Source organism: Chlamydotis macqueenii, chromosome 9 (assembly GCF_036417535.1).
Source record: "Chlamydotis macqueenii isolate bChlMac1 chromosome 9, bChlMac1.mat, whole genome shotgun sequence".
Lineage (NCBI taxonomy): Eukaryota > Metazoa > Chordata > Aves > Otidiformes > Otididae > Chlamydotis > Chlamydotis macqueenii.
In genome coordinates this window covers 14316021-14343840 of record NC_141564.1, presented here as the reverse complement: position 1 = coordinate 14343840, position 27820 = coordinate 14316021, and the positions used below count along the sequence as shown (strand labels likewise).

Below are 27820 nucleotides of genomic sequence, written 5' to 3'. Positions count from 1 at the left end.
CGTCCTGATGTCAAGGAGTATTTCCTGTGTTCTGTAGTCTTGTTTTCTCAATGTTTCGAGCAAATTGAATGCATACTTGTTAGACACTTTTGCATCAGAAGCCATCATCTTTATCACAACTTTCTGTTTTAGGGAGGAAATTCTTCAGAAAACTTTATGGGAGAGGGTATCTACTCATGTGATTGAGAATATCTACCTTCCAGCAGCACAGACTATGAACTCAGGGACATTTAACACCACTGTGGACATAAAACTGAAGCAGTGGACTGACAAGCAACTTCCTAATAAAGCAGTAGAGGTGAGAATTCTGTTATTTAAAAAAAATAATCTGTGCAAAGCCTGTTGAAAAGAAAGCATAGCTCCAAAGAAGTCAGGTGATGGTTTGAAGGGCTGACTGCAGTTCTTCTAACCAGCTTACATGTCAGAAAAGGCTAGCAAGGTCTTAATGTCGGGAATTATATACAGCAGGAACATTGTATTTTGCTCTTCTGATGAATTTTCCTTATTAAAGACCAAAAAAACCCCCTCCTTTTAAAAGGTTAAACAAACCCTTCAAACTAGATATATTCATATTTAATAGGTTTATGCAAGAATTCCACTTGCTACCACATAGCAAAGCAAAGTTCAGCATTGACCTTATTAGTAATGGATAAGGCAGCAAAGGAAAAGTCAATAACTTACTCGTATGCTTGTATGTTGTTTTCAGAAAGTGTGCAAGCTTTCATACTTGCAAGAGTTGTCATAAATGTTCCTTTACCAGCTGGTGCTGTAGTATAATGGTCCATTTCAGTCAGTATTGTTTGCTAACTTTCTAGGTGGCATGGGAGACTTTGCAAGAAGAATTTTCCCGTTTCATGACAGAGCAAAAAGGAAAAGAACATGATGATATCTTTGATAAACTGAAACAAGCTGTCAAAGAAGAAAGTATTAAACGACATAAATGGAACGAGAGAGCAGAGGATAGCCTGGTATAATGTAGTGGGGTTTTTATGTTGTTGATAAGTGCTGTTGAAATCTTTTTACTAAAGTTGCATATTCACTATTTTTGCATTCTTTTAATGGAATCATAATACGATAGGGAGGTGTGCCCATCTCTCTTTTTCTATATAATGTTTCAGTTCAGTGTTTCAAAATTCATTTTATTACTACCTTTTGTTAATTATTGCCCTAAATAACATCTAATAAAATTGTGTTGGTTGGTTCAGGAAAAAGTCCTCCATAGTCCCCTAGCTGCCCAAGGACAGTCTTCTGAGAATTGTTTAGCATCAGCTCATTTGTTCTATTAAGTAGAGTCACATAAAATATCAGCATTTCATTACCATCATAGATTATGTACTCTAGAGGGATTTCATATTGTTTGCTCTATTTTTCACGTGTTTATGCTAGGCTATAGAAGAGAGTCAAATTAAAGGCACAAGAAAATAATATTTGGCAATGCTTTGAAAATGTCTTCCTTGAATAAATCCTATGAGCCCAATAAATTCTGGTTTTATAAACATCAAAAAATGAAGAAAATGTCAGAATTTTTTTTTTTAAACCCTGAATAAATTATTTATTGCATGCTAAAAAGGTGTTTGTATTGCAGCGAGTGATCCAGCACAATGCCTTAGAAGATCGGTCAATATCTGATAAACAGCAGTGGGATGCAGCTATTCATTTTATGGAAGAGACACTCCAAAGTCGTCTCAAAGACAGTGAGTTGTATGATGTGTTCCACTCTTGTGTACTTTTTAATCTGGGCCGATTTCTGGATCTAGTTCACTTCACTGCAGTGCAGGCTTCTCTATCAGCACAAATGAGGCAATGGTGACAATTTAAAATGGTACTGGCACTTGTAGAAGTGTTGAGCAAAGTACAGCCTCAAAAGCTAGTGCTCTTGCAATGAGGCAGCTGAAAGATAAGTAATAGGGGTCTGTAGAGTCAAAAAACTGTACAGATACACATGCAGAAGAATAGGATAAATTCAGGGAAAGTAGTCGGTCCATTTATGCTTATCAAGCATAATCAAATTTTATGCAAGTTGCAAGAGGGTGAGATTTTGGAATGCCTGACTTGGAACATGGAGACCTGTCTCAGTGGATGGATGTTTTTTATATACTTCCTTGAAGTATTTAGTAGTTGTCAGTAATTTTAAATTTTTGTAAAAGACATGAATTTTTCCTTTAGTAAAAGACATCTAACTTGTCTCAGTATGACATGCCTAAGAACATAAGACATAAAATGTCAATTTTTGATCTTGTACCTAGTTTTAGAACTATAAATTTGGCTAGTTACTTATATTTTAAGTGATCATTAATACCATGTTTCCTTTTTTTTAGCTGAATCTGTCATTGAAGATATGGTAGGTCCAGACTGGAAAAAAAGATGGTTATACTGGATAGGCCGCACCAAAGAACAGGTAAAAGGGCAGGAGGGGGAATAATAATTTGTAGTTCATGATCTTTAGGAAACTTTGATTATTACTCAGTAAATTATCAAAAATACTAACCTGCGTCACACTATTTAGACGGTTGCAAAACCAAAAAAAAATTACTTTTCAATACTTTTACTATTCTTTTTTTTTTAATATTACGCCACGGAGAATTCCACATATGTTTTTCATATTGCAGATACATAACAATTTGTAAATTGTTTCCCATTCTTGAGCTGAATTACATCTTTACTATTATGCCATTGACCTGGATTTTAAAGTTCTTCTAGTAGAAAGAAATGGATGACAACATGGTGGAAAGTGGGCTATTCTATTCTATACATTCCAAGCATATTTTTTAATTAGAAGTCACATGCAGTTTCCTATCATGCTCCATTTGGATTTAATTAGCGTGTGATAGCATTGTCACTAGCATTCTAGTCACAGTTGTATCTTCTGATTGACTGTTTTCATCACAACCTCTCTTCTTGTTTGCTCATCACTTCTGGAAATTTCTTTTAAATTTAAATAGCATCTTCCATTTGATGCCCAGAGATGATGGGCTTTTTATGTTACTTTTTCTAGATATTTCTCAAACTGAATCATGCTTTAAAAAAGTAAGTAGAGTTTAAGAGAATACAGTAGAAAGTAATTGTTTCAGAGAAAGGAGTTCCACAGTCAACTGTGTGCAGCCAGGTATGGAAGAAAGGCAATGATTTAAACCTACCTTACATGAATTTAATGAACAGCAACCTAAAGGTGTGAATCTATGTGGAGGTCTTGCTAGCTGTTAGGCAAAAATTACAATTCTCATCAGTGTCAGAGGTGATATGTGAATGTGAACCCCGCTAGCAGATGTTCATGGAGGGAAAAGGAGGCTAACACCTATAGCGTGCTGTTTTGATTTTTTCCTCCACTCTTCTCTTCCTGTTCTGCATTTCTGTGCATAATGAAAAGAAAAATACGAAAAATTGTCAGTAAATTATCCATTTAAAAATACGATATTTGAGATGTCTTTTGCACAAGTAACCTTTTGAGACTCTTAAAAGTAATACTGTGCTAGTAAATTTAACAGTAATGACAGAAGAAAACAAGAGAGTGATGGAACACAAATACAGTAAAATAGCTCACAACAGATCTCCACATCCAGTCTCTTCCAAGTAGCAGGAGGCTCCTTTCACCACCCTCCTCACTTATATACTGAGCATGATGTCAGATGGGATGGAATAGCCCTTTGGCTAATTTGGGTAAATTAACCCCAGCTGTTAGCTAATTAGTTAACTATCCCAGCCATAGGGGCTACCAGCTTCAGTTCTCCACCCAGCTCAGGTAAATATTAACTCTATCCTGGCCAGAACCAGGACAAATACTTAATATTGTCAAATGTATTTTCTGTTTTGGCTTGTTAAGCAGATGATCTCTGAGTCTATAATAATTAATTCTAACTAATCATTCTTATCCTAGAATATTCGTAATGAAACAAAAAATGAACTTGAGAGATTAATTAAATGCAATGAAGAACATGCAGCTTATCTGGCAAATGATGAAGTGACAACTGTCAGAAAGAATCTTGAAGCAAGAGGAGTAACAGTGGACCCATGTATGGTAAGATGCAGAATTGTAACAAAACCTATGGAAGCCCCCTGTGAAGATTTGAATGTTCTTTCTAGATAGCGCACAAAATACTGCATCTGAATACTGAATTTGTAACCCAGATGTTTCCAAATTAATTACTAAATGACTGCTTGCATGCAATTCACACATTTCTGTTGGCTGTCAGACAAATGCATTACACCGCTTTGGAATCTGTCAGTTTAGACTGAAGTCAGAATCTGCTGAGCAGATTTTCTCACCTGCATTATGACAAGGCTTGTCTGAAATTATTGTTCAGATGTTATATAGTGGAATCAAGGCATTTGTGAGCAAGATATGCTAAAAACATATTGTGTGTTCATAAACTTTTGTTGTGTTTGTACGTGCAGTTTGACGTTCATAGGTACATTTGAAGAGAGGGAAATTTAGTAAAAATACTTGAAAAAAACAGGTTTTTTTAGAGTGCTCTGAGAGAATGTATAGTACATTTAAAATGTTCTGGAAAATTATTTATCTCATTGCAGTGTAAGACTTAACCATAATTAGACCTTTTATCTAATTAAATGTAAGATTTTAAATAAAAGATAATTCAAACATTAATAGATGTTGATTTCCTTTAACAGTGATTTATTTTCTGCCGTAACCTTGGCTACCTTTTCAATATTAATACATGTACTTATTCAAGGTAGAAGAGTTATTTAAATACCTGCTGCTCCTTTTCTGTATAGCATTTACCGTACTCTTTTGAAAAGGCCAGAGTAGTGATCCACATCATCTACATGAGAAGACAGTGCAAATTGAGTTTCCTTTCTAGCTAAGCAACAGATTTTCTTTATTTTATGAATTTTTTTGAAGAGCCGTATCTATGGACATGTTTATTTTTGAAGAACTGGAACATTTATAAGCCTAATCAAGAAAAGTTACAACTGTTTGTCTACATAAGACTTGTTAAATATTTCTCTATGCTTTAATTTGGTTTAATTGATAAATTTAATGGGTACCACTCACATATGTGTTCTCAGTGTTTGTGTGAAGATTGCATCATGCCAAAAGCAGAACAATTTGTCCTGTTTTGTAGTATATAACTTAAATGTATTTTGGCTGCAGACAATATTTTTTAAGCATTCGGTTATGTTACGAGCATGGAAGAGTTGATTTTTAAATTGACAGTCATCTGTAATGTTTGCTAAATGTAACTAACACATTAATTGTATCCCAGTTGCAGACAAATTGGTGAAAAATATTTAAACATGTATTACGTGACAGTGATAGTGGAATTTAGAGTTATATTTTAAAACTAAATATGATCATTAAACTATGCACGGTATTGAGTGTATGTATTTATTTAGTCAAATTTAAGTACTGTTCTCCTAGATTAAAGACACATGGCACCAAATTTATAGAAGATATTTCCTGAAGACTGCTTTGAACCACTGCAATCTATGTCGAAGAGGCTTCTATTATTATCAGAGACATTTTGTGGACTCAGAGGTAAATGGAAGAACAGATACATATTAGTGTTTTGCTTTAATATTTCCATTTCAGTTGGAAAAAAGAAAATCTACAAATACTTTGAACTAGCCTAACTTTTCTTTTATATCCTTTACCTTGAGAGCACTAGTCATCTTAAATATGTTTTACATGAGGCTCGTAACTGATAAAATGCTATCCTGGTATTGCTTAGATAAAATGATCACCAGATATCAGCCATGACCTAAACATCTGCTACTTACCAATGTGTATTGAAAAATGCACTGCTAAAAGCAATATCATACAGCTATATTGATATCTAGTTGGTATCCATTTCTCCCATTTTCCCATTGATATGTATTTACCTTACTGATATGAAAAATTCGGAAAACATTAAGTAAGTGGAGTTTTGGGGATAAGTGTGATAAATAAGTGTTAAGACTTAATGCTTGGAACCACATGTGATCAACAGGAAAAATAAAAAAAAAACCCTAACTATGGAGTTTACAAACAGATCTTTTAAATTATTTTCCAGTTTTGTAACTCAAGCTTGTGCAACGAATGACAGTATGCATGAAGTCGCACAAAGAGAAGAGTGTACAACTTTCTTACCGCTGTATTTTAAATAAAAAAGAAATTACTGGAAAGATATTGCTCCTCACTTTCTGTTGAGTTTTGTTTTTCTTTTTAATGAGAAACAATGATCTATGATCTATGGCAGAAATACCTTTGCCTGTAAGAGATGAAAGAATGAGATCGATCATAGAGTGGAGAGCTGCCTCTCTGCTTCACTTAACCTCCTGTTCCTGTTACTGTCTTAAGGTGTCCCAAGGTGAAGTTAGTGCTCCCTCCTGCCATCCTTGCAGGTGTAGAAACTGTCTCTTCTGTTGTTAACAAGTATAGCCCTTGGCCCAACACTGTCTTCAGAAGCATTTGTCAGACAGGGAGTCACAACGCAGAGCTGAGCTGTTGTCTTTCAATGTGTTTGCTATGAACAAGTGTGGTGTTTTAGTAAGCACTAGGTTATACTCACCAGACTACGTATAGTGCGTGCAAATTGTTTTTCCTTTATATCCCTCGATATGGCTCTTTCTATTTAAAATAGTAAATGTAAAGGGGATGCAGTGTATTAAATAGGGCTGATGTGGTTCTTGAGAAGTATTTTTGATGTGTTTCCTTGTTACTTAAAGCAGTTAGTCTGTGGGGGTTTTGTGCAAGATCAGCATATGTATACATGAGTTTACAGTTGCTGCTAAAAGTGTCAAGAGATTCTAGTAAGTGCAGGACGTTCACTGGGTGTCAGATCTGACACTACAACTTCCCTCATTTCAGCTCGAATGTAATGATATTGTCCTCTTCTGGCGAATACAGCGAATGCTGGCAATTACAGCAAATACACTGAGGCAGCAGCTTACTAACACTGAAGGTAAGACTCAAAGTGAGCTGAGGTGTTTGAAATTTTCTAGTGTTCCTAGCTATGTATTCCTTTCATGCTTAACGTAGCTGGCTGATTTTTGTGTCCTGGTTAGGTAATTAAAAGATGTAGAGTAAACAGAATTTGACATTCTGTTTACCTTAAATGATTTAGTGTAAATAGAATGTCAAATAATTAAGACACTCTTCAGTTTAAAATATTTTCAGCTTACATGATGCCAGTTGTCAATATCTTTTTCCAAGCAGAAAGAATTTCAATAAAAAGTGACTACATTATTTTTTTCTCAGGTCAATCTGGATGTAGACTTTTATTGAAGTGTTTGATTAAAAAAACTCCATTATAATTTATTTTTTATAAGGCATGCAAAATGTGCCGTATAATATCTAGACAAGCTTCTACAACAGCAGCTTCCTTATAAAGCATCATGTATGTAGCAATTGCCTGGTGCTGTGGTACAACTACTAACAAAGACTTTTGATCTGTAAAATAGTTTTCAACCTGCTTTTTGAGGAGGGTGCAAGTGAAAGGTTTGAACCTTGTCATGTGATGCAAGTTATCCTCCATGGAGAATAAATTACCCCTAAATGTGGAAAGCGAGGTCCTGTCTCTTCAAACCCCCTACCTGTGACAACGGCTCGGCTGAAAGTTAGGAAATTGCATTAGGAGTTACTCCCTCTGAGTATGAAGGGCAAGTGTTCAGATGGACATAATGCTGCTTTAAAGAGCTTTTGATTCCTCTTAGCCTTGTATATACAGCAATACCCCTCTGTGTGTCATCGTTCCTTCAATACCACTCTGCTGTCATCATTAACTTCTTTTTCCATCTTTCACCTTTAATTGACTTGGCCTTGATTCATCTGATGAGGGTCATGTTGATAGCAAAAGTGTAACTGCTAAGAAGGAGGCAGCAAGGGTGCTTACAATAAAAGATTTGCTGGACACTCGGTCTCAAAGGAGAAACTGCTGAATTTAAGACAGCCAAGCAGTCTACAAATATTTTTATCTCCCCGTAAAAAAAGTTATCCAAAAATAATTTAATTCAGAGAGAATTATTTGAAATTTAAACATCTTTCTCAAAGAATTTCCTGTCATAATGGCTCAAACAAGGAGCTCGCAGAATTTTGCCTTTTCTCCAACCAGATTATTTAGTCTGGTAGCATATACTGTTTCCCATAGACCTTCCCAAAATTTTGTCCTTAGGTCATTATAGGTGCAAAAGTGTTACCACTCACTTTTTTGGTTGATTTTTGTGTTTTGGTGTTTTTTACAGTAAGGCGCTTGGAGAAGAATGTAAAGGAAGTGCTTGAAGATTTTGCTGAGGACAATGAAAAAAAAGTGAAGCTCTTAACTGGCAAGAGGGTCCAGCTCGCAGAGGATCTCAGTAAGTATCTTCTGTGTGGTGTTGTGGAACTAGTTTTTCAGTGCAAACTAAAGACAGATTAAACCAGTTCATGTATCATCGAGTCATAGAATGGTTTAATCTGTCTTTAGTTTGCACTGAAATCGACTTGAAATTTTTGCATTATCAATTTTGCTTCTCTCCAGCATCAGGAATAACCTCCCATTTCAAAGCACTAAAAGCTGGGGTCGTTACTTTGTAATCTAAGACTAGAACTGTAAGAGCAGCCTGCCTGTGTGTTTATAATCCTAGGTATCTGTGTACTAGCATATATGCTTCAATTTTGTAGTATGCATTTCATAAATTACTGTGTAGCTAAAACACCGTCACTGCACTGTATTTCATTAGATTCAGGAGGTCACAGAGATCCCACACACATTTTTCTAAGGAAATAGTCGTTATTCAGTACAAACGATGTATGATGACATGTTCTGTTTTATTGTACTTATGGGAAGAATTTAAAACTGACACTGCTTAGCAGTGTAGGCAAATCAGCAATGGTCTCTCTACTTTCTGCATGCTTTTATTGCTAAGTGGTTATAATTTTTATGGGCGAATGACAGGAAAAAAGGATTTCTTTGCCTTTCTCTTAATTAATAGAGTGCTTTTCTGTCATGCAGATTTTTTTTTTATGCTCCTGAGACAGACTTTGATAGCATTGAACTCTCAGGTGGCTATACAACTAATTTCCTTCTTGTAGCATTTAGTGATGATCAGGACTCTGCTTAAGGAAAGAAAATCCTGACTCCCACAACACACATTCATAAAGTATTTGTATTTTAATTAGAAATGGAATGGAAGGGATCTCCTGAATCATGAAGTCCACTCTCTCTCTGTTCCAGGCAGCTGTGTTTGTATGACCCAGCTCATTCATGTATCTTAAGCTCCATCTTTAAATCAGTTAACTTCGTGGGGCTCACTGTTCATACTGAAAACATGTTCCAGGATGTCATTCCTCTGATGATTACAAATGGTGTTTTAATTTCCAGTCTAAATTTGTAAATATGAAGCTGAGATTTGCTTCCTGATTGGAAACTGTACTTGCAAATCTGAATTATTTATATATTTGATGCTGGGACACTTCCTCTTGATGCTGATGATACAGCGACACTATCTCACTTCTGTTACATCACCCTTTTAATGCTGAGGCACTGGAAGTGTGTTATTGTTTGTTCAGGATGCTGGTTAATGTCAAACTGTTTCTAATATGGGTGGCCCAGTCTCATCATGAGAGCTCATGTAAGACTCAAAACTTATTTGAGCAGGTTTTATCTGTGTTCTCCAGTCTTGAAATAGTATTTTAACACTATATATGAATGTTCCTTGATGACCTTTAGGCCCTAAGTCTTGCTGCTTCTCAGTGTTTACTTCTCAGGTTTTATTCTAAATATTTTAAGGAGTCTAAACAGATCATTTGAACACTTTCTAACAAATTACATATTTTATAATGTTCTGAAGGTTGTTTTTTCTAAAAAAAAAAAAAAAAAGGTTTTCAGTGTAATGCAAATGTATTCCTTGTCATATCATGTCATACATGATGTCATACAAGTATCATCATGATACTTGTACCAGTAGACATTATTAAGTCTGTGGATATAAAGAAGCCATAGGACTAGAAACCATCTGGAAGAAAGGATCCTAAGATACCAAAAGGGGCAGGGCAGAAGATTAATAGCTGAACTGGAAAAAGTTACTTTAAAAATGTCCAAAAATGCAATCAATCCATAAGAATACCTGTACTGAAAGAAGCCTGTGGTCAGTGTATCCCAGTGTCCTGTCCCCGGCAGTGAGCAGACATGAGTACTTAAGGAACAGCATGAGAACAGGTTAAGCATACAGTAGTACTTGCCTGCTATGCTCTTTCAGCATCTAACAATCTGTGGTTCCAAGATTTCCTAATCCTGAGGTAATATCTCTGTGATTAATAGCCATTCATGGTTTCGGGGGTTTTTTTGGGGGGTTTTTTTTTCCCTCCTGTGAATTTCTCTAATTGCTTTTTGAACTCATGTAAACTTTGGCATCTGCAACATCCTGTGGCAATTAGTTCCAGAGTTTAGCTACACATTGTGTGGAAAAAATACTTCCTTTTGTTTGTTTTTCAGCCACCTGCCAGTTTCATTTGGTTCTTCCTAGTTCTTGTACTACAGAAAACATTCAGTAATCTTTCTCTATTCATTTTTTTGTGCCACTCATGACTTCATAAATGTTTACACTACCCACACTTGCTCTTCTTTTTCCTGGCTTGAAAAGTTCTCATCTATGTAGTTGCTCCTTGCATGGACACTGTTTCATAGCTTCAGTCGGCCTTTCCACTCTTTCCCCCTTTTTTTAGTTCTAGTAAAACCTTTTTGAGATAAAGAGCAGAACTGCACACAATGTTAAAAATATATCTACATTCTTTATTGATACAGTTGCATTATGATGCCTTCTGGTTTTTAATCTGGTCTTTTTGCAGTAATTCCTTGTAGTCTGTTTCCTCTTTTGCCTGCTGCTGAGCAGTGAGCTGATGGCTGTGTTGGACTACCTGCCACAACTCCAAGTTCTTTTGTGAGAAGTAACAGCCAGTTTAGAGCCCATCAGCCTAGTCATTTTCCATGCCATGTTTTTAAACTGTACAGTTGAGATATGTTTATTGTTTTGCTGGGAAGCAGAAACAAGAGGAAACTGCTGTCTCTTATATGTCTGAGTACTTCAGGCCTACTCAGCAACTGGTAGGAACCTGTGTTAATGTGAGTGTTAACAATCTCCCTCAACTCTGGTGCATTATTTGTATTGAAGTTCTTCACCAAAGTTGTCTGTCAGTTGAAGAACATATCCAGGTCTTTCACCCTAGCTTGGATGTCCTCGGCAGCAACAGGAAGAATTACATTTTCTTTCCAGTTGCCACATGCATCTTGATTGTGCTCATTACTGAAGGACAAAGTATTTTGATTGGAAACTTATATTCCACACAACTTAGTATTTTACTATATGCTTAGTTGAATCAGTATCTTAAATATACCATGTGCCAGATTCTATAAGAAGTAAAATGGGGTAGAGGGAGCTAAAAGTGCAATGGTAAATGTCAATCTTTTAAAAGAAGAATTTCCATTCATAAAAACGCCTGTTGTCAGGACTGCCCTGTTTGTGCAGCAGGCTTTAAGGCTCTGCCTGTGGCTGGAGGGAACATGTAGCATCTAATGGTGGCAGGTCAGCCCTTTCAGATGCCTGTGGCTGTGTTGTGCACAAGTGTGTGTAGCTGTACACAAATCTTTTCCAGTTTTTTTTTTAATATTAATTACCCTTTGTTTCTACAATACGTTAGAAGATGAATCAGTCAGTATATATCCCTTAATTCTGTCAGTAATCTTTTATAGTATTTACTCATTCATACCGTTTTCCCCTGTATTCGTGTTAACTTTTCCAAAGCGACTGACATTGAACATTCATGGAGGCTGCTTTGGGACTTACTGAAAGTTTTACATTTCTAAATGGGGGGCGTGTTGCAAAATTTGTTAAAATTGTAAAACTGCTGGCATTTGCTGAGTTTCAGAATCTTTGACGGTAATGCTAAAGTGGGTTGATTATTTAGAAAAGATGATTCTTTGAAGTCACACCTTCCCTAGAATTGTATCCTTTTAATTACATTTTTCAGTATTGGGCAATATTTTTTTTAAAAAAAAAAAAAAGGAATACATAGGTGAAAGAATTTGATTTCAAGATACATAATATATTTTCTGCTGTTTTATTTCAGCAGAAATACTCAATAGTTCTATGCAAAATTGATAGCACGTGGATAAATCTTAACTTTCTGTAGACTACTTTTTAACAGTGAAAGGCTTCCCAGAACTACCTAACTGTTTCCAGAATTCCATTCTGCTGGACTTGCTCTTTTTATATAAAGTGCCAAAGCAAACTCCTCAACAGTGTGAACTTTGGACAGTAATTAAGTTGCTGTACAACTTTCCAACACAAGATGGCAACGAATGGCCTTTGTAGGAGGAGTGGGGAGGATGACCGAGCAGCAGAGCTGGTGCCAAGCCTCCTATCTCTGGTTACTTTTTCTTAATTTTTGGTGCATGGACATGGTTTAGGGAGTGGGCATGGTTTTTCAGATGTTAGGGTTGGTTTTGTTTTGGTTTGTTTTTTTTTCCCCTGTGGGAGGAATATGCACTTGCCTAGCCTTGTCTCTCTTGTTTTCCACTCTCTATTGTTTTTTAATTTGTTTGTATGACATATAATTTATGAAGATTGTAAGGGATGGTAATTTTTTTCTGAGTTACACATTTCTCATTAGCAGCTGCATGGAAAGTATTAGTTTATTAAGCTTTGTTACTAAAAAGCTGAATGCTCTAATCATTTTGGAAAGGAAATGGGATCTTTAGTGTCTTATCCTAACCGTAAGATACACATGTTCATATTGCAGTAGCATTTAAAATATGCTAGGTGGTGCACATGAATGTTGAGGTGAATCCTGGCTTCAGGCAGTCAGCAGGAGCTTTGCCATTGACTTCACTAGAGATTTAATTTCACTAACCCCAAAGAAATCCCTGAAGAAATACATGTACTCTGTGTTCACATATTTCATCCCCTTTATTCCTTTTAAACAGCTAGACTATAAACATTGCAAAGGCATCTTTTATGTGCACAGGATAAACACATATAGGGATAGTACATACAATCTTTCGTAGGTCAGCATGCTGTTCATCCAGTATCTTGTTTCCTCACAAGTTAAAAAAGGAAAAGAAAACCCAGAACTTCACCAAATTGTAAGTAAAACATTTGCATTTACACTGTGAGAGTCATTGGCAGAAGGTGGGAACGGACTTGCGGAATGCCTGTGGAAATTTGATCCTGAAATTACTAGGTTTGAATGTGAAGAGGTCAGCCTCCAAGTTTGTTTGTCAGTAATATTGACACCTCTACAGGTGTCATGGGCTAGCTGAGACTTCGTTGTGCACAAAAGCTTTTTGAAACTTTTGAGGAGTGAGCCCTCACATGAAGGAAAAGTAGCTTAGGGGCCATTTGTTTAAATTCTGTCATACGTTTGTAAGGTATGAATTATAGCAGTTTTCAGAACTTAATTATTTTCTTGTAAGGACTAGAACATATAAAAACTAAATATACCAGTGTTACAGTAAAATACTTTCAAGTTTTATATCTAAAGTCATTGCTTTAAAGTCATTGCATTAACTTCTTAACTTACTTTTTCCTCTTGTGTTGAATCCATTGGAGTGGAATATAAACTTTTTGCAAACTTTGAGCCTGAATGATTTAATATCATATATGAATATAATAAACTTGCCATTTTAATGGAGTTAGAAAGCTAATGTTAGCTAAGGTTGGTACTTCCATATGCAAGTTGCTGACTCAGGATCTAGAATTCCTATGATATATTTGGCTAAGCTGAGTGGGCTCTGTCGTGTCTGTATGTAACAAACCAATTTAAACCCAAGTGAGTCTCCTTTTTTATTATGCATTTATGCAAGGTGGAAGATAAAGTCTGTGAGCAGTACTTTGCAGATAATGACTTGCTCTGTGGTTACGTTTTTTTTTCTTTCATTTCTGTTAGCTGCAGAATAAAAATGTTGGGTGAAACTAATCCCATATTGTGGTCATTACTGTAGCCTAATTAAATTCCAGTCCCTTGAGATGACTGTCAACACTGTTTTGATTTGACCTCTGTCCTGCACGACATTTTTGATTACATGTACTCCTTAAAATCATGCTTTGACTTGGTTTTCTAAAGCCTTTGCTTTCATTCTCTCTACTATTATGAGCTTCAGCTTTTTTAAAAGTTCACAACATTTCATAGGGGGCAAAGCTCAGCTGTAGGGGGAAAGATCTCTGAAATAAGCAGATCTTAGGCAATTTTCACCTACAAACCAGAGGCAGACAAACAGCTCAAAAGGCCATAGTTAGTAGTCTTTAAAATGATCTTTAAGGCACTTATTCAGAACCAACATGGTTTTTTGGTGTTTACAAGATACAGAAAAAAAAGTGTAATTTTGAAGATACTTGAATGTAGAGCCCAGATGTCGCCCCCACTGCTCAGACAGACACGGGAAAGAGGAAGGCATGCTAGGAAATCCAAGTGGAGGAGTAATTTTATTAGAATCTGCAGATTTATTATTATTTTGTGCTCTCGTTTCTTTCATGATGCCTAAATGTTGGATTTTTAGAAGCTACATAGTAAATATATGTTAACTTCATAGTTGTGAGACAATTCACAGAAGTGGCAGCGGTCTTACTTTGCTCCTTTCAGCGGGTCATAGCAGTGAGAAACACTCAGTTATAGTCTGATCCTGAGTTGGCAGAAAGTTACGCCAGGAGATGTTGTGGTCTTCTAACCAGACAGTATCAGAGCGGCCGTTTCCCTCTGGGAATCACCAAACAGATCTCTAACTTCTGATAAGCGTGTGCGTAGCTGCTATCTTCACAGTGCCCTGCCAGCAGCTTCCCCCAGGATGTTACTATGCCCTGCATCTTATCAGAGGCTGGTTGTCATTTAGAGCACGTTATTTGACTGATTGAGATTTGGGCAGAAATTAATGTGCTCATGTGGCCCATCTGTCTCTAACAAGCTCAAGCTTGTGCTGGTGTCACTGGTGTGCTGGTGGCAGTATGACTGCTGTGCTCCCTTTGAGCTCTGTGCAGATCCTGGTGCTCCATGGCACGGGAAGTCTGGGGCAATGTGCTTGGAATCAGTCTGTGTGTCATGTCTTCAATTTCCCCTGCCTTTGAACATGAGCAAGTCAACAGCAATGTATCCCATTATCACTAGTAGATTTACGAACTTTCCAGTACTCTGTTAGAATGCAAATTAACTGGTTTTGCATGATTATCATGGTTTTAATTCCATGTAGACACTTTATGAAATTAACCGAAGCAAGTGTGCTTTGACATGAAAGACACTGGCTGTATGTTTAAGTTTGGGTTCTCTGTTGTTTGGTTTTTGTTTTTTTTTCTCTCTGAGTTTTGGGGCAGCTGCACAAAACTAATGAATTAAAACCAGAAGAATGTGTAGGACGATCTGTGTCAAAGTGCAGATAAGGTAGTTCCTGCTTTGTGTCATGGCAGAAAGTGCTTTAAAAAGCTGCGTCTTCTCAGAGAGGGAAGTAATCCTCAAGGGAGAACATACATCACTTGTAAACCTCCTGTGATGGAGTGACAGTTTACTTAACTTAAGAATCCCAGATGACCAAAGTCTGTCTGCTGTGATTTCTTGAAGTTATTGATGAAGAGCTAGGCACTGATGTCCAGGTTCTAAAATGGATCCTTACAAAGTTCAGCACATTTGTCATTGACTAAGCGAAGCCTATCACTTAAAGTTGACATTGAAAAATAATGATAAACTGCTACATGAGTAATGACATATTTAATGCCTGTTAATCTTACCCTAGACCCATGTCTCTTGTACTTGAGGGTAATTCTGGTGTTCTTTGCCAAACTTAATTTTTTTCCTAAAATTTCCTTAACGATGCAAGGATCAACACATCTAATTGGATACTATTTTCTTCTTAGTACTGGGTGCTTATGAGGGTACCTATTAATCAGAACTTAAATAAATACTTATCATGGAGAGATTACTGTTTGTATAAATGCAGACTTTTAAACTAACCAATGTATGTATTTGTTTTGAACTAGCATGGAACTGTGGAGTGTAACATTCACATTTCCAAAAGCTGGAGAAGTCAGCGTCATGCATGTTGCACATTGTTAATGTTGTAGTGGACTCCACTTTGTTTCTAATTTGAAAGTCTATATAAAAACAAAAGGGAAGGAAATATTTTCAGCTAGTAATGATAACAAACTAAGAAAAAATAATAGAACAACCTGTTTTAGATAGAATAATAAAGATAGAATAATAGATAGAATAATAGAACAACCAGGGCACAATGGCTTAAGTTTCTGACTAACAAAAATGAAATTGTTTATTATTATGATCTAAAAATTTATCTCGTCACCATTTCATTTTCCAACATCGTATTTTAAAGAGACTTTCACATAAATAGTCCTGATGGCATAGTGTTTTATTATCTAGCTAACTACTGAGCATGCTTTATTTTGGATGGAGAATTTATATATATCAGTCATTACTTATGTTAAAGTCTCTTGACAGTTTCATAGCCTTAAGGTTACAGTAGCCTTTACATAAGTAATTTGCCTTTATAGCTGTATCTTCCAGTACCTAAAGGGGAGTTATAAGAAAGATGGGGAGAAACTCTTTATCAGGGCCTCTTGTGATAGGATGAGGGGTAATGATTTTAAAATAGAAGGTGGTAGATTCAGACTTGATATATAGAAAAAAATTTTTACAGTGAGGGTGGGGAAACACTGGAACAAGTTGCCCAGAGAGGTGGTGGATGCCTGGAAACATTCCAGGCCAGGTTGGACAGGATTCTGAGCAACCTGATCTGGTTGGAGATGTCCCTGCTCCTTGCAGGTGGGTTGGACAGGATGACCTTTAAAGGTCCCTTCCAAGTCTAACTATTCTATGATTTTATACATCCTTTCTGCATCAGAAAGTTAATTTTTTTTTACATCACTGGATGAATCATTGGGTAATATTTCTGGTTTGCCTTTATACTTTTCACTGTTTCCACCCAAGATTATGAGCATCATCACGTTCTGATTCATTCTAGCTTAACAGTTTTGATTTTGAAATTAAATCTTTCTCTGTCCAGAAGTCTGATGTAGGATGTGATTCTGTTTCATGAGGTTGTCTTGTCATTCTGCTACTAAGCTCTTTCTAGCTGTCCAGTAAGCAGCACAGCTAAATCCTGTTAAAAGATTGAGTTATTAGAACAATTTTAATTAAAAATCTAAGGTAGAGACAGATGACTGAAAGGTGCCTAAGTCTTAGCTTGTTATTACAGACATCATGACTCTCAAACTACCAGCTTAATGTGCAAATGATCTTTAATCTATACTAAGCTGACCTTAATGACAGTATAGAAATGTTTGTGACCTCACACCACTACTTGGTAGTATTTACTTTTCTGTAGAGAAGTGAGACTGATGTGTAATAGCTGATAGAAACATATCTTGTATAAAGTCAGTAGTCTGCATAGTTGTCAGTGTTGCTTCAGTCCCATACCTCGGTTCTCATATGCCCTGTCAGAGACAGAAAGGCTTCGTGCTTGCCAGCCTCAGGAGCCCCAGGGACCGCTCCAAGAAATATAGTCAGCTTCTGTTCTATGTGACTGAGGAGGGAGGAAATGTGTTGCTGGAGCTGTTTCATTAAGCTGCAGAGGTCTTGCTTGTGAAGCTGAGACAGCTGTAGGTCAAGACATTGATTGATTAGTAATCTACCGTTTCATTGCACAATGCACAATTCCTGTTTCTGGTGCTAAAAAACATTATTAGTAATGCTAAAATAACTTTTCAATGCTCAATACCTTGTAAAAAAATAGCTGAAGTGTTTTCAGACAAGCTCTCTTCTGCTAACACCTGGTTATCTTTAGTCTGAAATAAAGGTGATACTGTTTTGTACGGGCAGCTGATAGCGTTGCTCAGGTACAGTATGCAGGGATTAATAATTAATATGATATTAATACTTGCAACAAAAATTACTTCAGAGATGGCAGCTCTGATTTATTTTATTTTTTTTCTGCCTAAGATGACTTCTTAAGGCTAAAACTTTATTATGTTTCTACAGCAGGCTAAATATACGATGTGGAGGTGATCTTTTCCTGTTTGAGGTGGATTCACCTACAACAAGGAAAAGAAAAAATGTATGCTGTATATATGTCTTTGTAGGAAACAGGCTTCTTCATGTTTTCTCCTGTTAATGCTATGCAAAAGGAGATTTTCAACCAGATCACTAGCAGACAGTTGTTGATTAACTCACATCCATGAAATTGATATGTTGACTGACCCTTGTAGATTTTAATAGTCATATTAAAATAATATGTTTAGCACCTTGTCTTGTTCTAGGTTTTAAAATAAATATTTCTGAGAGGACACTGAAATATTATCTTCATCTATTTAATAATGAAAGCATCTCACTTGAAGCACTTTGATAGTTAGAGCATGTCCCTGTCCTTCTCATTGTCTTTCTGGAACTGATGGAGTACAGGTATTCATCAGATGTTGCTCTGGTGAAAATACCTTTTATCTCAGGATAGCAAAGGGATTTAAGGCAAGTAGAAAAGTTGTAAGTAACTCTAAATATAATTGTGGATGTCTAGCTTTACATGTGTGAGAGGGGAAGCCTGATATTTATAAATGTATTTACAATATTTTGTATCATAATTATCCCATTCCAGTGAGTATACTTTGAAATCAGAATTTATAGATAGAACTCAGTTAAACTGGCCACAAATTCAAGTCTCATTATAGATTGCAATACTTACAGGAAACATTTTGTAACAATAAAGGAAAGCTACTACGTTGTAGCATCAATTAGCATCTTCATTGTCTTTACTAGTAACTAAAGAGTATGCTAGCTATTTTCTGCAAGCTTGCATTTTAAAGGGCTGTATATTTTTAATGATTCATGGATTTACTACATGAACTGTTATAAATTCCATTTAAACTTCTCAGAGTTCTGCAGTGCTTTTATTACACTAATGAGCTAATTGTTTAAGAATCATTCATATGATTCATCCTCCTGCTCAGCCTTTTAAAAAAAAAAACTTTTAGCTGCTGAAACTCTCTTGACAAACCAATATTTATACAGTTTGACAGCAGGATGAGGAACAGCGTTTGTCTTTGTAACAGCTTAAAGAAAAGGCCTTTCCTGCACCCAGCCATGCAGTTACAATCTTGACCTCTTTCTTATGCTGGGAACATACATACAGCAGACAAGCAGCACCTCCCATGTGTTTTCTTGACCCTTTGACTGTCCATTCACTTCCCATCTGTTTTGCAGCCTTAAAGGAACAGAGGGGGCCCTCTACTTATAAATCTGTCTTTGCAGCTGATAGATGATGTTCTGTCTCTTTAAGGGCAGCCTGGGTGGTTTTGCCTTCAACCCCCACCCTTAAAACTTTAGCCTTCCTCTTGGCCTCATCCAGAGGAAAATACGGTATGTGAACAAGAGGAAACTGGCGAAAATTGCAATGGGTAGTTTCAAAGGGTTTTCTAAAATTCAGCGGGACATGACCCTGCAACAATCAATAAATTATCCTAGCTGTTGGCTGTGGCTGTGTGAGACACAAGAAAGCATGTTGATGCAGGTCTTGGAACTTTGGGTGGAAAGTCTGCTTTCTGGGGCATTATTTGGAGTGGCTGTGAGCATGCTGCTTCATACTGTTTCAACAAAAAGTAAAGCTTTTGCATGGCCCTTAGAAAATCCAGGAATGTGGTACAAAAGACTGAACTCTGAAGAGATTATTCCCTCCTTCACCTGACTGTTCACAGGGGCTTGTATACAACTGTGGGGTCTGTGTCTGAGGTAGCCCTAAGACAAAATTCAGCTTTCGCTAGGAAACTGGATCGACATTGCCAGTTTTTAATGGTGTGCTTCGGGGCATTCTGATGAAATGTGACCACAGGCTGGGCTTTCGTTTCTACTAGAGGAAAGATGATGCATTCACAGCAGTAAATTCAACATTTCTGCCTCTATGGTTAATTAACCGTAACACAGAAGTAGCACAGCAAGCAGTGAGCTAGGAAGGGATTAAGAAAGGAAGGAAGATTTAAAAAAAAAAAAAAAAAGGGGGCCTAAGGCCTAAGCAGAATCCAGAGTGAAAGGAGTAACAACCATGAACTTTCAAATATCAAAGCCATGTAAACATTAGTTAGAGGTAGAAATCACTTTAATGTAGAACAGGAGGATTTATTATGAAGTATTAACACATTTTTAGCATGATTGTTCCATGCTATAAGTTTCATCAAAGTACAAAATAAAGACGGATCTGTGTCCAGAAAGATTTTACAATTTTTCTGGATGCTGCAACTGGAAATTGATGTCATGTGGGCAAACTTGTAAACCGGAGAAGGGAAAGCTTTTGATTTGCCTGAACTGCTTGTGCAATTTTTCCCCTGTTGTGGCACAGACAGACATGAACATCTTTAAAATTCTCTGCTAAAACCATTGAGTTTTTACACGTAAGTATATATGATTTGAATATCTCAAATTTCATTTCTCTTAGAAGCACAAGCAAAAAGGTTTTGTGGGGAGAGGCTACATCTCTTATTAAACTAATTAACACAGTTGGAAAATATCTAGAAAACTTTTTCTTGATACTTAGAGCATGGTTGAAATAAATCAGTAATGTACTTTTCTTTTGTAATTTGTGTTTAATATTATTTTGATATTATCTTCTTACCTCAGGAGATTTGTTTGATAACTTCTTTTGGCTGTTTCATTTTAGCAGTGATTCCTCAGCTTCTGCGCTGTTAATTAGTAGATAAGCTGGACTGTCTAAGGCAGCAATGAGTAAGCAAGCACGCCTTGTAAGACTGAATATTTCGGGGGTTTCCCTTCTGACCAGCTTATAATATTAGGAAAAGCAAGCTTTATCCGTGGCTGCATCTTTCTGTGTTCACAGTGTATCCAAATCCTCATTACAGATCAATTAGTCTGGTTTTGAGCCTTTTAGATTTAGGATCACAGGATTAATGAAAGGAGAATGAGTGGGTAGCAATATCATTTCATATGGAGATAAGGAGAGACTGAGCATGAATGAGGATCTCAAGACATCTGAATAAAGAGTTTCCTCATTCTGTCAGTGAAGTTTTATGGGATATGGAGGGAGGATTATGGGAATATTCATGACCAGATCAAGAGGCATAAGGAGTTGATGTATGAACCAGCTTATCTTTTAGGTAAACATGGGGTAAATGGGAAATAGAATAGCCATTCATTGCCTGTAGGCCTGTGAATTTTACTGTTCTAAAGATGGAAACAAGGGTTTAGTTACAGTTATTCTTCATTGATTTCATTTGATTTTTGATCACCATTTAACAGATGCTGGAAGAATTATGTATTTGTAACTTCAGATCTGCATTAAAACTACTAAAGACCATGTCATCTTTCTAGAGTCTGGTGTAAGCAATAGTATGTATTTAAACTTCTGCAGTGCCATATAATAAGAGTGTAGTACTTCAACAGCCTTCTGTGACATTGGAGCATTGTGTAACAGTGCTGGGGTAGTTCAACCTGTTACAAAAATAATTGGCTAGCAAGCTGAATGCTTTTAATGTGTGGCTTACTTGCACATGGAAAAACGTATCACAAAATCTAGAAAGAGCAACAGGTCACCTTTCACTATCCCTTAATTTACTCATATAGTAAGTATTCTTATCTGGAAACATAAATGATGTTGATAAACCTCCCTCAAAACAGAATGTACTACAATTTACAAGTGTAAGTCACTAATATTTTAATCTAGGTGTCAGTGAAAACCCTGCAAACGTGGGTATACAGCTTGTGCATTTCGGAGGAGAGAACCTCCCCAGATAAAATGGAGAACATCCAACTCTTGAACTGGAATGATCAATTGTTATTCCAAATGCAATGTCGCATGGTGCTGATGAAACTACAGGGAGTTATCCCAGAATTGCAGACCCTGCTCTCATTAGAAGAGTTCTGCCCGAGCATTTATAGTTACTGGTTTGTTAAGATGTATGTTGTGTAAATGCAGAACTCTGCCGTTAGGCTACTTTCAAAGTAAATCAATTTAGCAGACTGCTGCTCTGTGCTACAGAATGGACTTGTGGGAAAATGTTACGGCTTGGCTGGGGTCTGCTGCTGCAAGAGGCTTTACTGCTGCTTAGAATACAGGGCATAGCATGAATAATGGCAGCTATTTGGCAGTCTCTGTAACTGTTCTTTTTTAAGAATAGCCATCATGTTTTTTCAAAGTATTAAATTACCTCAAGACCTCATAATTATTACAGTTAAGCAATCATTTCAATTCAGTCCAAATTTAAAAACTAATAAAGTGCTCATAATATGGAGGCAATTTTAGTATGTCTGTTCTCTGAGCAAACACAGCTGATTCAGTGTATTCTGGTGCAATATACGTTTGCTGCCCTGTTATTTTAGTGTGCCCTAATCAGAAAATTAAAATCTATTTTTTTGGCACAAACCTTTTTTAAAAGGTGAAATAATAATTAGAGATTTTTGCTGATGCTAATAATTTTCAGGACAGGCGTATTTCATTAGCAAGAGGTTGAGAAGAGAAAATATTTGCTTTTAATACTGCTAAATCTGCCTGCTTTCACAGAGTCTAATGGATTGATCAATATAAAGAACATACTTAGGCAAAGTATGTAGCAGTTAAAAAAAAAATCCACATGAAAAATGTGGAAAGCAGAACATGAAGAGATCTTCTGGGTCGTGAGCTCTGATCTTCAGTTATCACTGGCAACTGTTGCTCATTTTGGAGAGTGAGGTCCAGGATTAATAATTTCCAAAAATGTGTCAGCTCTATCCAAGATAATAAGACATTATTTCAAAGGCTTATTTTGTAAATATACGTAGGGCATCAGTATTGGAAGCTGAGCTAGGTAGTTGCCTAAATAAATGCCACAGAATTAATGTTTTTATTACACAAGACGTTTGTATACTGACATGCAAACAGTACATATTCTTTTTTTAATTTACAAAGTTAGTAATGAAAACACTTTGTGCTTGATAAGGAGAAGTGATCGTGGGACTACTTCAGTTTTTTCATTGGCAGCTTTCAAGGATTCTCTCTGCTGAACTAAATTGAGGATTATGTGTATTTATTTATTTTCCTGGTAGAAATCAGCTACTGCTGTTTCCTAACTTCCAAGATACAGCTTTTGCCCTCACACTAACTGTAATCTTCATTTAATATCAAAATACTTTAAAAAAAAAAAAATCAGCTGAAATTCAAGAAAGTTATTTGGTGTTTTCTTTAGAACCCAGATTGCGATTCAGCCTCACTGTACATCTGTGTTTGCAGATAAGCACCACTGGGGAAGGGAACACTGAAGTGTTGAAAGTACAAGTGTCTTGCCCTTTGTCACCTAAGCATCGCATGATAAAGATATAAGCTTGAGATTTCTTCATCCTCATGCAAGCTATTTTCCATATTTTGTTTCAAATGCTAACTAAAATTCTTTACTTTTGTTAGAACAGGACTACGGAGTTTTGAGGTTTTTTTATCATCATTATTATTATTAAAATTACTCTGAAATTGATTTCATAACTGTCTGTGGTATTGTCACTTTGTTACTGGATGAAACTTTTAATTCCCTTAGTTACATTCTTAGAGCATTCTCCTTGGAGGTCAGGGGTTTTTTCCCACTCATGCTTAAGTATCACATTTAAGGCTGATGGGTTTATTTTTCTTTCTGTTTTGCTGTTATTTCAGCTCAGCAAAGCAAGTTTATAACATATGGTATTGCTAAAGAGAAGAAAACATTAATTAAAGATTTTTTTTAAAAAAAAAAAAAAAGCTCAAACCTTGTATCTCATAAAAGGGAACATAGGGCTTTAATCCGATAGTATTTTTAGCTTGGAAAAAAAAATTGTCTGTGTTTATGCTCATGTATCTTATTTTTGCCTGTCACGCTGCTCTCCCCCTGTTCCTTCACGTTTCTGAAGTGTGTGTTTTTCATGGTTATAATCACACACAGAAGGAGTTTCAAATGAGGATGTGGTGAGAGAGAAGCGGGAAATCTTGCAGGCTTTGGATTCCAGCTATGTTCTAAATCTTGCTTCATAAGCAATTTAATAAATCAAATATGTTCTATGATGACAAGTGTTGTGTGGAATTGAGAAGAGAGTGCAAAAATGCCTGAACCCCTGAATTTTTCCCAGTCAATGCTGCCTTTTCATTCTTAGTATCTATTTGTAGTTGTGTTCAAGTCATGTTTTTGTAGAGAAATAAACTCCCAGCTGTAGTATTTATATAAAATAAGATTCTGCCCACATCCATTTGGTTACTACTGAAAGGCAAGGAAGTAAAGTGCAAGTTTTAAACATTCTTAACATTGTGCGTGCCCTTTTGAACAGGCATCTTGAATTAGAACGTTTGGTTCCCTGAAATTCTCCCTGCTGAAAGGGCACTGGTTTTTAGCTTATTTTAGAATGATTAGTAGTGTTTGTGACACTTGCTGTGGAGAATAAGGATATCTGGTTCAAAGAGAAAGGAGTTAGTGGGCATTATTTAAAAGATTAAAAACTCTCTACGTGTAACAGGTGTGCAGTAGTTCCGCTGTGCGTGATCTAATGGAAACTTCAGTTTTTGAAAAACAACATTTCTAGTATTGGATTGCTTTGGCAAATGTTTGAATTATTAAATTAGCGTGACAATCATAAAGTATGTTTGTAGAAGTTCTCCAAATGGGACAGGGTAGATCTGATGTAGAAAAATGTTCTAAATCTTAGTAATTTAGAAACTAAATACATAGGGTAATATTGACGATAGCATTAGTTTTTGTTCATGTTTGCAGATCTGGTTGTTCTTGTTTTGTTTTGTTTTTCTTTCTGGGCATGTTCTCAGTTAAGTAGGAGGTATTTGAATGGTGATCTTCTTAATTCCTCCAGAAAAAGTTCGGGAAATCCAGGAAAAACTTGAAGCATTCATAGAAGCCCTCCATCAAGAAAAGTAGATTTTTTTTTTTCAAGCAGGTAATCATGTTTAAATCATAAAAAGATTGCTACAATTTTCTCACTGTTCAGTATAAAATGATTATCCATCTCTTTTAGATGACATGTTTTCATACAGACTTTGTGAAAATTCCTTTTTGTTTTCCAGTGCCTGGCTGCTGCTGCCACTTGCTTCTAATTTGCAGAACTATGCTTTCAGCTTTTACCTTACAAGTAGATATGAACCTTAGTAGAGATACAGTTACTAGCTATTTATTCAGATTTTGTGAAACATAGTAGGCAGTTTGATTACTCAGTTCATTGTTTTTATCTATGTTAAGAGAAATAAGGCATAAACAGCTAGAATCAAAATTAAGGGAGCACTTTTCTTGCCTATAAAAGCATTTTGATTCTTTTTTTTCGCCTTAAAGGCACTGTGTATTATTAGCAAAAATATTTGCATGCAGGTAACTTCCAAATTTCTTTCTTCTATATTAATTCTCAAAAACATAAGCCTAAGTGGTGTCGTATATTTGCACACATTTTAAAATAATCTCGTTTCTGTTTCAACAGCAACTTTACACAAGAATGCAGCCTTTTCAAGGATACCTTGCACAAAGAAGACTGAATAGAAATTGGTTTTGTGTCCCATTCTCTTTCCTGTCTTTTGGGGAGCATTCTGAAATGTTGGAGGAGAAAGAAAATAATGTTTCACAGGATTGAGAAGTTCAGTTAAAATCCACCTGCTCTTTCAATTTTTGAAGTGACATGAAGATGACAGAAGAATCTGATGTGTGTGTCAGTGAGATAGCCTGGGAGCTTGCTGAAGCTGTACATTTAGGGGATTTTTTTTTTTTTTTTTTCCTGAAAGGAAAAAAAGCTTTCATTTTTGGCATCTGTCTTGTATGGTAGAGCTGGATCAGATTCATAAAACAATTTTCTGTTGTCATTTTGTTGCCTGCAAATGATCCTGGGAGTTTGACATAAAGTTTTAGTATGTGTATGTACATTAAAACGCCCTTCTAAGTAATGCCACTTGTATTTGTTATCCTCTGTGTTGAAGCATTCTCTGATCGCTCTGGTACAGATTTAAAAGTACGGTATTGAGATCTTGAGAGAAAGTTGTGGATTTTGTTAAACTCCTAAACTCTTGAGAGACATCATCCAAGCAATTCTTGTTGTGATTTCAAGTGAAAGTACAGACTGCTATCCACTGACACCTTAAAAGGTTTGGCTTAGGAAATGATGTCAACAACTGCTCCTCTTAGCCATTCTTTCCTAATACATGTTTATATTCTTGAATCATAGCCGATTACATTTCATTTCTGGGATTGCACAGACTCTGATTTCATTGTTAACTTCTCCCTTCACCATAGGTACAAAATAACCTGATCAAGTACATGTGAAATATAGCAACATACTCCATACAATTCCAACTTGTTCAACCTCCTTAACTAAAAAAGAAAAAAGATAATTAATTTCATTTTTCTAATAGCTACTGTAAGACCAAAATTGCTTTTATAAGAATGTTATGCACAAGATCCTTCCACACCCACATGATTTGTATCATTCAGTATAGTAAAAATAGTAAATAGTCTTTCTTTTACTGCCTTTCAGTTTTGCCATAGAAATGTCACTTCTGACAAATTTAAGCATGATACAGGCTCTGTATCATAGGTGCCTGGTGATTAATACCACCATATTTTTCTGCCCACACTTTGCCACAGATTATCTTGATCAACTTGTGAATACTTCTGTGGAAGAAGATACTAGACCTGAAACAGTTTGTTTTGCAGTTCTCTGATAACGTATGTTGAAAAATTGACCAAGGCTTATTTTTCCCTTTTGAAAAGGCTATTATTGATTTTGATGTGTGGCAATTAAAAGACAGGAATCTGAAAATTTTCCAACAGATACGGTTTCTGTTTGCTCTCAGAGGAAACAATACAAAATTTGGTGAGATGTTCCCCAAATATTCAGAAAAAAAATATTTAGTCAAGTGGACAAAAAGTTAACCTAGAGCTATTCATAAAATGGTTTTGAAAGGTTAAATATTTCACGGTGATCTAACTGAATGTTTTAGAATTTTCTATTTAAAATTACTTCCTGAAAATGAATGTTTGAGAATGGAAAAATGAAAACATGGCTTGTGTCATCATCATTCTCTGAAGATAACTTCAGAAATGTAAGTTTGCACAATTCTGAAGGCAGAGGTTGTATACCAAGTGAAATACATCTGTACTTGTGTTAAATCCCTCTTTGTAAAAAAAACAATTAAACCCCCCCCCCCAAAAATAACTTGCATTTACCTAGAGATCACTGTTTGAAACTTCTGTGTAATGTAAGTGTTGCAAAATGTCGCATCTAGTGGCCCAGCATTCATCTCTTTTAATGTGATGTTTCTATAGTTTTAGTTCCGACTTCTCTGTGCTGCTCATTTAAGACTTAGCATGATATATTCCATGAAAACTAGGTATTTATTGAATAAAAATGTAACTGAAGGAAAAATAAAATGTGGGTTTTGAACACAGTGTTATCGCACCTAATTCAGAAGTCGCTTTGGCTTTCTTTTTTCCATTTGTTAAATTCTCAAAATCTATACTGTTAATGGTATTCAAATGTCTGATTTAGAAGTGCTGTGTCAGCACCAACTTAGTGGTAACTGTACAAAATGGTTTTTTTAACTATATAAATTAATGATTACCTTATCATTTATGTAATACACTAAGACAAAGATGTCTTCTGAAGAATCATTATGTTGAAAGCTTATCTCTCTGGAAGTTTAGATAATGAACTGATATTCAAAGTATAAATGAAGCCTGGTTATGGAGCGTTAGTTTCAGGTACATTTAAAATAAATGTCCTTACTGAGACAATGGGTTTGGGATTTATCGAGCAGTCAGCTTACCAACCCATGAATTCGGGAATATGTGTTTTTCTTTTTTCTTTCTTTTAGATAGTAAATAACTTATTTGAACTGGCTCTAAAACTCATGTGATACTGAAAAGTATGTTGCTG

The 27820-nt window shown here is 36.0% G+C and overlaps 1 protein-coding gene across 7 annotated transcripts in view; it reads left to right on the top strand.

The window, feature by feature from the left end:
• The window catches only part of OPA1 (OPA1 mitochondrial dynamin like GTPase), a 57781-nt gene extending 30433 nt beyond the window's left edge, over window positions 1–27348 (top strand). For 4 of the 7 annotated variants that reach the window (XM_086754309.1, XM_086754307.1, XM_086754308.1 and 1 more), the window contains 10 exons: window positions 133–298; window positions 816–968; window positions 1586–1694; window positions 2319–2398; window positions 3875–4015; window positions 5378–5494; window positions 6806–6899; window positions 8179–8289; window positions 24761–24852; window positions 25376–27348. In XM_086754309.1, the coding sequence (XP_086610435.1) occupies window positions 133–298; window positions 816–968; window positions 1586–1694; window positions 2319–2398; window positions 3875–4015; window positions 5378–5494; window positions 6806–6899; window positions 8179–8289; window positions 24761–24825 (1036 nt within the window). In that variant the 3' untranslated portion in view covers window positions 24826–24852; window positions 25376–27348. Of the gene's footprint in view, window positions 1–132; window positions 299–815; window positions 969–1585; window positions 1695–2318; window positions 2399–3874; window positions 4016–5377; window positions 5495–6008; window positions 6125–6194; window positions 6306–6805; window positions 6900–8178; window positions 8290–24760; window positions 24853–25375 lie in introns of those variants that run through there. The other 3 variants (XM_086754306.1, XR_015259324.1, XM_086754310.1) reach the window with 3 other exon arrangements.
• The last annotated feature ends 472 nt before the right edge of the window (window positions 27349–27820 follow it).